This window comes from Euphorbia lathyris, chromosome 8 (assembly GCF_963576675.1).
Source record: "Euphorbia lathyris chromosome 8, ddEupLath1.1, whole genome shotgun sequence".
Taxonomy (NCBI): Eukaryota; Viridiplantae; Streptophyta; class Magnoliopsida; order Malpighiales; family Euphorbiaceae; genus Euphorbia; species Euphorbia lathyris.
In genome coordinates, this window is record NC_088917.1 from 86,597,750 (window position 1) to 86,610,014 (window position 12,265).

The 12,265-nt window shown below is 34.9% G+C and overlaps 1 protein-coding gene across 1 annotated transcript; it reads left to right on the forward strand.

Annotated features, from left to right (window-relative positions):
- The first annotated feature begins 5,475 nt into the window (after positions 1-5,475).
- Positions 5,476-11,825, forward strand: LOC136203605 (uncharacterized). Its single transcript, XM_065994801.1, has 2 exons — positions 5,476-5,953; positions 11,317-11,825. Exons 1-2 carry the CDS (start codon positions 5,558-5,560, stop codon positions 11,563-11,565), a joined length of 645 nt encoding a protein of 214 aa, XP_065850873.1. The 5' UTR covers positions 5,476-5,557; the 3' UTR covers positions 11,566-11,825.
- Positions 11,826-12,265: the final 440 nt, after the last annotated feature.

Consider the following 12,265-nt stretch of genomic DNA (forward strand, 5'->3'; position numbering starts at 1 on the left):
AATGGAAGCTAACTGGTCCTTCTAAAATTGAACCTGCTGTTGAATCAAGGAATCAATCCGCTGATCTTGTGAAGTTTGCGTCTCCTGGAACAAGGACTTCACAGATGCAATTGCTTCTGCCTGTTCCTTCATTTGCTGCTCAAGACTTTCCATCTTTCTTCTTGTAGCTGCTCTAGTTCGTCGGACGGCGTTACTGACCATCCACTAAGGAAATGGCCGGAGGAATGTTGTTCTCTGATACCAATGTCAGGACTTAGGGTTCTGATCTTCAAGAATTAGAAATAGAAAGAAGAAGGAGAAATAGAAATAGAAATAGAAATATAAGAGAGAAGAAGAGAATAAAATCTTCATTAATTTCAGGATACCTCACAATGTAGCAGCATGACCCCTAATATAGTACTGAGGTGGACAGCTGTCATTCCATACAGCTGGACCACAAGCATAAAACAAAATAGCATAATTCTAACTAACTTAGCTGACACAGCCTTGAGGGGAAAGCAATACACAAAACAAAAATAATATGTAAATAACAGAATAACTGTAAACTATGAACTATTATCACAAATAGTCCTTAAACTTTCTTTTTCCGCTGATATGTAACATGTTTCTACTTCTTAACCTTGTTTATTTATGTAGACTCTGGTTTACAATTATACTTTATTATGTGGAAAGAAAGTCATAAAAACAAGATCATCGACATGGAAACTGGCATCCCTCTTGTAGAAACATTATTAGGCATCTTATTATATGAGGCTATAACATGATTTTGTACTTACAACATAGCCCATAAGACCATTCATGGCCAAAATAAGTTGGCGTTTTTTCCAACACCAAAAAAAAAAACATTCAAATTCAATTCTAGGTACAAGTTCATAATCTTCAAATCCTAGTTTCTCAAATTCAGTTCAAAAGATTAGTCAAAATCATATCTTCCAATAATTTTTTCTCCAATTCTATTCTATATAATTGACATCTGATCATTCAAATATATTAGTTCAAGTCTAATACGCGATTCAAAATCATTGATTTTGATTAATTTTACTCATCCCATAATCTGTCATCGTCATCTTCTTCATTTGCTTCGAGTTCTAACTCACAAATCAAAACACTCAATTATTACCCTTTCTAAATCATATTTTCAATCTGTTAGTTGATTCCAATTAATTAAAACACCCAGAACCAAGCTTTTGGTAATTATTGATCTCAAAATCATAATTTCCACCAAACAACTGTTCTGGTTAGCTTTTTTTTTTCAAAATTAATTTTGGCCGCCATAAGCCATATTTTTCTTCAAAACCAATCTCGATCTCTTCGTTGATATTCAAATTATAACTCTCAACTTTTGTTTTGTTCAAAACGATTTCCTATAACCTCAATTTTCTCACTCAAAATCACCCTATTGTCATTCGATTTTTCTTACATCAGACAACTCGTGTATTTATTTTTCAATTAATTGGCAAAATTTCATTTGAGTCCTTCAAATTTTAAAATGATTCCGACACGTCCAATTCAACAAATTCCAATCTGATTATTCTAGAAATCCATTTAGCTTAGATAAACATTATACACTCCTCAATTCAAGGCAATCGTGTCCAAATCAATTTTCATCATCATCATAGCTTCAAGTTATTTTTTCATTAACCTGGAATCCTTCAAGCCATTTTCACATCATTTTCAGAAGCAATCTCTGATTCTGAAGTATCAATTATCTCAGAACCAAGCTTTTGGCATTTATTTGATTTGAATCAAATTTAGTCCCATCAAGCAACTGTTCTGAACAACTATTTCCTTAAATTTATTCTAACCACTAAGAGCATTCGTCGGTCACGAGGTCAAGTTTGTTATCTTTGCATAATTATCTCGATTAATTTCGTCGTACATATTGCTTTTTTGTTTCAATTACGTTTTCAAGTTGTAATTTTCATGCTTTATTTCTCACATTTTCACACAAAAAAAAAAATCCATGAGCCCAAACGAGGCTCTTATGAAAAAAAATGGAGCAAAAAAAAAAAAAGAAAGAAAGAAAAATATATATATAAAAAAAAGGTTCAGAAATCCTAAATACTTTCTTTTGTGTACAAATTTTCAATCCTAGTCAATTTATACACAAAAGAGGGGGGGGGGGCAATTGTAAGCCCAAAATAAATAAATTTTATTTTCATATACATAGAAAGTTTATATTTAATTTTAGGGTATAGTTTCCATTTGTCTAAATAAAAGAAATAAAAATGATGAATGGAAAATAGAAAATATATATATATATATATATATATATATATATATATATATATATATATATATACATATGTAAACTAACCGCCAGTTGATAAGGGCATCTTGCTCCACGTGGGGCGTGCCTTCTCATACGCGGAGCGTAGATCAGGCATCCGGACAAGTTCTACCCAGGAGGTCAAACACGCGGGGCGTAATCCCAGGAACGCCATGCGTAACTTCCACCAACAGGGCGCACCAGGTTCAGAAGCTGCACCACGCGGGGCGTAGCCAGACCTACGCGGGGCGTACCCTTTCTCTCGACGAACTAGAAGTCAGCACGGCAAACGAGAGACCAGTCCTCACCTGGAGCCCGTTTCGGTCCACCCGACTTCTCCAAACGCACCCAAACACAACCACGAGCTAACCTACGAAGCCTAGCCCATCCCCACATCTAGGTCCAAGCCTTAAAATTCTCTCTAACCACAAGGTAGTGGGGTGATGTGGCATGGAAGTTAGTGGTGGTTAGTGGTAGTTGGAGGAAGTTGATGATGTGGCAAGTTAGTGGGCAAGGTTAGAGAGAAAAATAAGGGTTAGTTGATAGTTAATTACTAAAATGCCATTCCAAAAAACTATAAATAGACCCTTCCACACTCAACAAAATTACTCACTCAACACAACAAAAACCCCTTCTTAAAGGTTCTTTCCAATGCTCTCCTTTTAAGTTCTTAGTTCTTGAGTTCTTCCTTTTTGTTCTTTATTTTTCTTGGCTTTAATTCCTTTTTTTAGCTTGCCTTTAGCTTTAATTCAAGTTCCAATAGCCTCTTTCCAAGTTTTTCAATTCAATCTAGCATTCCTAAGCCTTTAGTTTGCTCAATCCTTAGCTAAAATTCTGTTTTCAAATTAATTTTTTAGATTCGTCCAGTTATTTTCAACTCCCGATTTCGTCCATTTAAAGTCATTTTTTTCTTTCAATTCCTTCAATAAAGTTGTTCCTGATGTCCTGAGGTTCAATCTAATATATTTATTTTTCCAATTCTGTGTCCAAAAATTCTATTTACAAGCCAATCTTTACAACCCAAATTCTTTTAGCCAGTCTGTTTCCAGATTCGTCCAATTGTTTTCAAGACTCAATTTCATCCATTTAGAGTCCGTTTTAGCCTTTGATCCCTTATAGAAGTTTGTTCCTGACCTCCCGAAGTTAAAGTTAGCCTATTTACTCGTCTAATTCCGTGTTCTTATGCACCCAAACGAGCCCACCGAAGTTAAAGATTAAATCTGCCCCATTTGCCTACCACACGTTTTGACATTGCCAAGATCGTATACCATACGGGCCCGACCGACCGCAACGCTCCGAGAACTTCAAGCCGACATTAAAGTTCAACGTCCAACCGAGATAGCTATTGTGGCTCCAAGTTTGTCATTGAATTTCAATTTTATTTTAATTGCATTTCAATTCCTTGTATTGATTTGTTTTTTCCCAATTCAATTGATCGTCTATATGTTTAGTATATAAATTTTTCAATTATAATTAATTTCATTTTTTTTATGCTTACTTTGAATACATGTATTCAAACCTTGATTTGTATCAATAAAATACTCATTTTTCTAAAATCTCGTGTCAATTTCACACTTTAATTTCTTTATTTTACCTGTCTTTAATTTATCCACATTAGCTTAAATAAAAATAATTTATCTCGCAAAGTTTCTATAACGGCGTGAGAGACCCAAGAGGGACTTTTTCAATCCTTGCGTCCCTCGTCAGTCGCCTCGTTTAGATTTCAAGTTTTGGCGCGCAAATTCCATAAACTTAACCGTCTTTAATAATTGAGAAATAATCTTCTCTGGCACTCCCGCACCCTAACCACACGTGACAAGGTTGAAAAATTAGCATATTTCGAAAATATCGCTAACAATAGTATGTTACATATAAAAAGGTACGGACTAATAAATTATGACTAAAGGTTCAAATTGACTCTCAAAGTTGGTATGAAGTATCAACTCAGCCTTTAAAGTTGGTCAGAAATATCAAATTAACCCGAGATCAAATTAGTCCTGAAAATATAATATATTTTTTATACCTAAACTTCATCATGTTTATAATTTGATACTTGAATTCTATTTGTATAATTAAAAATTATTATATTCTGCGCAGTCGCATAATGGTTTAGGGTTGGCACATTACTTTACGAGCTAGTGTATAATATCAATAAACTAATACTATTTTGTGGAGTTAAGTGAAGTTTTTTTTATCTCTGTTTCGGAAAGTTTCTCTCCGAATTAATTGTTGTCCATATTCCTACTTCGAAAGATTTCTTTCATCGGTGCGATTTTTACCTCTATTTATTTTTATCACATTTTATGACTTAATATAATTATTTCATTAATAAAAAAATTAAAATATAATATATTATAATTAAAATGCTAAATTCAATTAATTGTTATCCAAAATTAGATATTCCGCACTGACGTGTCGAAGCCAAAACGTTATGTGGTTGTGTAGAATATAATAGTTTGTAAGTATAAAAATAGATTTTAGGTATTAAAATGTAAACATGATAATTTTCAGGTTTCAGAAATATATTATATTTTCAGAGCCGATTTGATCCTCGATAAATTCGACCTTTTTCACCAACTTTAAAAACTCATTTGATAAAAGATTGATTTGGACTAAATTGATACTACATACCAACTTTGAGAGCCAATTTGAATTGTTTATAAATTGAGTGGGCACGATTTATCTAGGGTGTAGCTATTTAGTATCCCTGTTTTACTTATCACCATCCCCTATTCGACAATTTTGTCTTTCTCATTTTATTTTGATCAAAAGCTGAAAATTCTTTCTCTCTTCCTAGTAAAGCCGATTTTTTTTTTAAAATAGACCCGAGAACTCCGGAAATGGACGATTTCGAAGACAGTAAAAAATGGATCCAAGAACTCCAGAAATTGATGATTTAGAAAAAAAAAATTATACTCGTATTTGACCTTGGCGGAGAATCTCCCACTTACCCTTTGGGCAGACACGAGATTCATCTGCCTAGTAAGCGGATGACGAGTTCAGTCTCCAAATCTGGAGACGGAGCTTGTTTTTCGATGAAAATTTAATAAAAAAAATGTAACTTTTCAGTAAATTTATTGTAATTTTCTGCCGTAATTTTTATACAGGGATTTGTGATTTTTAGAGTGATTAGAGCTCAGATGAAAAGTTTTAGTTGAAAAAATGAAAAGGGTAAAAAGGATCAAATCGGGTGTGGTTGTCTAAAACCCAGCTAATAAACTAAACGCAACATAGAAAGTTGAAATCCCCAAAATCAAAACAAACACTCTCTCTTTCCAGTCACCAACAATGGCTACCGCACCAACATTTCGATCTGCAATTCGTTCAACGCGCCGCTTCATGTCATCAACAGCCACCAGTAGCCATCACAATAGTCACCAAACCACACATCAATTTACGGAACCGAATTCCTTTATTGGGAGTTGGGAAGCACCCAAGAATCCCGAAGAGGCGAAGGCGAAATTAGCGCTACTGCGAAGGGACTATGGAAAAAAAGTGAAGGCGGTGCGCAAGGAGTACATTAAGGAAGTGGAGATGATGCGCCTTGAGAAACAGAGGAAGGATGCTGCTAAAAAAGAGGCTCTCAGGCTTGCTACTGAAGAGCGCAAGAAATTGAAAGCCGAGGCTGCTAAAGTTAGAGCTGAGGAGCGCAAGATTGCGGAAGAGGAGTTTCGCCAGTTGCTAGTATGTTCTATAAAACTCTCTCAATAACGCTCATTGCTTTCGGTATTCATGCTAAAAAAAATTTATATAAAAATGTAGTATATCATTCCATTAAATCACAAAGTACAAATGCAGCACAATAATTAGGAGGAATAAAACCTAGAAATCATATACTTCTCCTAAGTCGAATCCCATTGAAAAACAACCGTAATTCATTCTTAATAATTTAGCCAAGAACATTGAGTCCTTGCTAAGACCGAAAAGAATAAAAACTATAGCTAAAAGGTATAGATTTGATGGAAAAACAAATTGGAGAAAGTATACAGACTTCAAACTAACAAGAAAAAGTAAATGTGAAACTAAAAACGGAAACTAAAACATAAATGGGAGGAGTAAGAACCTCTAAGTAGACCTTATTAGAAAGTTAGAACGGAGAAGGTGTCTGGTGATGATGACGGCAACAACAGAAAGCTTGAGAAGAAGGAGCAAAAAGAAGAAAATGTAGAGAGAAGGAGTCTCTCTCTACCCTACAACAACAACAAAGCCTTAGTCGGCTAACATGAACCATCATATAAAACCGTGAAATCAAGTCGTGTCAGCCACACAAATTCGCTCCCTCCATTCCGTCCTATCCACTACCATATTTTCCTCAATTCCCAGTAAACTCATATCACTCTCGATCACCCTCCTCCAAGTTTGCTTAGGTCTTCCCCTACCCCTCACCACTGCATCCCTTTGCCACTCTTCGGTTCTCCTAACCGGGCATCAAGCGCTCTACGTCTCTCTCTACCCTAGAACATAAAAAAATGTTAATGATGTAAGAGAAGGCATTCATGCTAAAACTTAAATTAGAAGAAAAATAAGCAAGAATTTTTTAGGAAAATCCAATTTTTGAATCTGATCTTATGATTATATAGTTAGGGTGATCGGATGATCCTATTTTTCCTAGAATGATAAACCAAATAGGCCTGAACATATAACCTTTCTATCTAAAATTATGTCTGAAATTTCCACAAAGAAATTATGGGCTTAGTTGATTGCTTCTGTGAAGCTTTTTTCTTTCTGAGAAATTATGAAAATCAAGGAAAAAATCTCAACTTAGAAAGCAAAATTTTCATCAACTCAATGCATCTGTACTTGGATATCAACCACTCTCTTTTGTTATGATTGATTTTTTAATATTTTCCTGATGAACGAAATATGGGAATTTGAAGGAAATATGAAATTTTTAACTTGATAAGAACTAATGAAGGTTCTTTTCCCTTATAATTTTGGTTTCTGCTGCATAATCACCAAATAGAATATAGAATTTGAAGCTTTATGTATCTGTTCTCTGATTACTGCAAGTATGTATTTGGCTTAAACATACGCAGCCCTCTGAACTTGTCGATTTTGGTCATTTTATCCCTTGAACTTACGGGACGACCTATTTGCCCCCTCAACTATTTAAAAGTGTTATTAGCAACCCCCTCTTTTCATTATAACGGAAACAAAATGAAGTTCCAACATTAGTACAAGTGTTCTTGGAAGTATTGGAACTAGCCTGCATATATATAGGCGATTTAAAAGGAGATAACTGTCTATGCTAACCTGATTCGCTGCTTGTTTTAGTAGTGCACAACTTTTATTATTATGACCTTGGTGCTTGCAATGAGAACGTTTCATGACTGTTTCCGTTATAATGAAAAGAGTGGGTTGTTAATTGCACTTTTATAGTTGATTTCCGTTATAAGGAAAAGAGGGGGTTGTTAATACCACTTTTAAATAGTTGAGGGGGCAAATAGGTCGCCCCATAAGTTCAGGGGGCAATTGACAAGTTCAGGGGCTGCGTATGGTTTAGGCCTACGTATTTATTATGCGTTACTGATTACTTGACAAGCTATTTTGCTTTGAAGTTGCTAGATTTGAACTCTAGTGAATTTGGTTTGGGTACTCTTTGCTTAAGTTAATGGCACTAAATGTATTCTTTGTGTTAATACAAGACAATTAAGGGGCAGCGACTCTGTGAGAAGCTAACTAACCATGTATAAATTATAATAGGATATATCATGGACCCAACCTATGGGTATAGGCTAAATTAAGTATTTTACAACTACATGATTCCAAAGTAAATCTTTTTGATGGGAAAATAGAGTCTCTTAGAATTAGGAAGGAGATATGGTGTCTAGTTTATTTGGAGTGCTGTATATTACGAAGAAAGATGATGTAGCCATTGGCAAACGTTATTTCTAAAACATAACCTTCCATAAAATAGTCTTCAAACGGACACGGACACCAGAAACACTATTAAAGAGGAGTGTTCACGCAACATAGATGTTAAGTAACCAAGCCTAACTAATTTTGAGAAGTCAGAGAGAGAGGGAAAGGGAAGAAAATTAGAGTAGAAATAAAGAGAGACGAACAAGAAGATAAAAAGAATTAGAAGAGAGAGGTAATAGATAGGCAAAGAATGAAAAGACGAGGAAGAAAGTGAGGTAGATAGATAGGGAAAGAGATTAATTCTTTTGTTCTCCATCAGCTATCTCAATCAATCATAGTTGTTAAAGGAGCACCTCAGCGTGCCTTACGCAAAGCTCACAGTAGTGAAGCCTTAATTCCCCTAGGTGAGGCATAGTTTAAAAGGCTCTCGCCTTGTGCACCTCGCCTTGTCTGCAGTTTATAAGATTTTTGAAGAGAATAATTCAGGGAGTTCACAAAATAACTACTATAGTGAGCATGATGTCCCTTGTACTTCAACAAACAGTCTTGCAGATTGAATGGGGAATCAGATACTGAGTTGTAGCTTTGATTTGCAAATGTTAAAATAGCTTTTCCTTTTCATAAAGTTTCTGTTTTCCATTTTGGATTGCTATTGTGCTGATATAGTGAATGTGCTATAGCAGTAACTTTTAGCAGGAAGAATACCTTGTATGGCTTTTTTGTTTCTGTTAAAAAGAAACCCGTGGGCAGGAGAAAGTGCAATTTAGAAAGATGAGAGAGGTCTTGCAAAGGGATGTAATGGTGAGGGTAGGGGAAGACCTAAGCAAACTTGGAAGAGGGTGATTGAGAGTGATATGAGTTTATTGGGGATTGAAGAAAATATGGTAGTGGATAGAACGGAGTGGAGGGAGAGAATTTATGTCGCTGACACGACTTGATTTCACGGTTTTATATGATGGTTCATGTTAGCCGACCCCGAATCATTTCGGGACTAAGGCTTTGTTGTTGTTGTTGTAGGGAGGTCTTGCAAGCAGGTAAAATGAAAGCAAAGATGTCAAAGAAATGATTCAAATTGAAAAATATATTAGGTCATAGCGAGGCGTTGATATACAAAGTGTTTTTTTCTTTTTTTTAGCATAACTGAATCTTGTGTTGATACTATGGCCCTCTTTGGTAAAGAGCTTTTTGGGGTAAAATTAGAGGTTTGGAAACTGAGAAAGGGTAGAGAAGAACATGGAGAGATAGAGAATAGAATTTCCTTATTATCTATCAGCGTTAATACACTGATCATGTTCTTTAGCTGCAAACTGACTAAATTAGAAACTTAATTGAACAGTATTAGAATCCTAAAAATGGAGTGATGAGAAATGGGAATGCCTAAAACTGAATGCTTCTGCTAGGTGTTATGTACTCTTTCATGTAGGGTTGTAATCCAGTCGAGCCAAGCGTTGGTCTGCGCATGCTCGTTTCGTCAGAAAATGAACGAGTTCAAGCTCAACATCCTGTTCACCTCGCGAACAACTTGTTTATTTGTTCACAAGTTCTTATAGGTACAAGAATAGAGACAAGCATAATCACAGCTCTTAGTAACATTTAGTTGCAAACTGACTAAATTGACTAAATCAGGAACTTAATTGAACAGCATTAGAATCCTATAAATGGAGTGATGAGAAATGGGAATGCCTGAAACTGATTGTTTCTGCGAGGCGTTATGTACTCTTTCTTTCATGTAATCGACCCGAACCGAGCTTTGACCTACTCATGCTTGGCTTGTCAGAAAATGGATGAGTTTGAGCTCAACATCCTGTTTGTGAGCTGCTCGTCAACAACTTGTTTATTTGCTTGCGAGCAACTCGTTAATTTTGTTCATAAACTTTACTTATGAATAGCTCATTGATTATGTTCTTTGAATTTTTTAACATAACTATATAGTTTTGTAACCTACAAAACTACTACGTAGTTTTACATTTCCCCTCTTATAGAAATACTATTATTAAAATTGTAATAGAACCAAGCTTCCTCACAAGACTATTCATGAACGTGTAATCGAGTTTGTTCATCAGCCTATAACCGAATTTTCTCACGAGCTTTCGAGATGATTTTTATCATGCTCAAGCTCGGCTACGCTTGAGGAGCTCATTTGCAACCCTACTTTCATGTCAATTAGAAAAGAAGGCTTAATACATTTTTAGCTTCGTGTAATTATCCAAAAAAGTCAATTGCTTTATGTACTTTAACTTTCTATTTACCCCTGAACTTGCTTAAAGTCACCAATTGACTTTCTGGAAAGCACCTGTTAGCCCCCTGAACTTGCTTAAAGCACACATTTTAATTTTTCCAAAATCTCTCATTTCGTCACATGGATTTTAGGGGGTTAACTTCACTTTAAACAAGTATAGAAAGTCAATAGAACATTTTTAAGTTCAGGGTCAGTTGACGTTTTGAACGAGGGCTCATGATTCATTAAGCCAAAGAAGAATAAATACATTTGAATGTCAATGTGCATGTAAATTTGTAATGCTTTAAATAACATAATACCATAGGGATAAGGTGCAAAAATACCCCTTTTACCTCTAACGTTTAAAATGGTGCAATTTTACCCCTAATGTTGGCAGCCAAGAGCAATTTTAGCCCTAACGTTGACAAGTTGGGTCAATTTCACGCATCATTATAAAACACATATATTTTGTTCCTTGTTTTGTACCAATTGCATATCCGTTGTTTCTAAAAAAAAAAGATTTCATATTTTTTTGTGATTTAATAATAGAATTGAAGATTAAATTTTTTTAAATTTGATGAAATATTTGATTTTTTGTTCAACTCGTACAAAATACAGTATATTTTGTAATTTTTGTTTTATTTTTTTCACGTCTAATCATATGTTTGTGGTTTGTTACTAATTAGTTATAGAATGACACATATGAAGTGTAAATGAGAAGATTCATGACCGGAAAGATAATTTAATAAATTATTTCTTAAATTGATCCAATTTATCAACGTTAGGGGTAAAATTGCTCTTAGCTACCAATGTAAGTAAAATGCACCATTTTAGACGTTAGGGGTAAAATTGTTCCCGCCTGCAAACATTAAGTGTATTTTTGCACCTTATCCCTAATACCATATATACATTTTTTGCTTTGTTATTTGTTGAATGTTCTAATGAGTTTTGAGCAATGAAAACACAGTTAAAAGAAAGAGCAGAGAAGCTTAAACATTGGAGGCAGAAAGAAAGAATGAGAGAAGAGAAGAAGAAAGATAAATATGAAAACCTTCGCCGGCAAAGTTCTCTGTGGGTTGATGAAGCACAGTTGGAGAAGAGGATACTTGAAACAGTCGTTGACGACAACGGTTGGCCAACTCGCCCGAGCAACGACGGTTGGCCAGCTCGCCCAAACCAAAATAAGACAATTATATTAAATAATGTGGAATTTTAGTAACCAGATTTAGGATTCAATAGAAGCTTCAAATAATATTAGATTAAAATGAAATCTTTTGTTATTTATTTTCAATTTCAGTTGTTCATTTACTAATTTTTTTCAGACTAATTCTAAGCTCTTAGCTTAGCTACTCAAGATTACTACTTTCCAGAGTCTGTTTCTGTAAGTAATCCGTGAAGTTTGGTTCAATTCTGATTCTTATTTTTTAGGATTAAAGCTTTGTTTGGCTTCTATGCTAGCCGAAATTTTGGCATCTATGTTATGATTTGGTAATATTTGAATCGTGTGGTATCCTACATTTGGCTCGTGTGGGATCCTAATTTGTGGCATTTGACTCATGTAGACCTTTGGTATGATTTAGTAGCATTTAGCTCGCGTGGTATCTTAATTTGTAGCATTTGACTTTTGTGATATGATTTGGTAACATTTGGCCTATATGGTATTATAATTTGTGGCATTTGGCACCTGTCGGATCCACCCACTCTTGACATGGGTAGATAGTGACAATAAATAATACTACCAGGCTTTTTGAGTCTGGTAATTTGAAGGAGTACAATCCAAATCCCTTAACGAGGATTTATTGTAGGGTAAGTTTCCAGCTCCAATAGTATATATTTAAGTTGTTGTAGTTAAAAAAACTCGTAGTTGGATCTTAAATTGGGTTTCTCGGTCCGTCTTTTGGTGTATATCTTTGTTA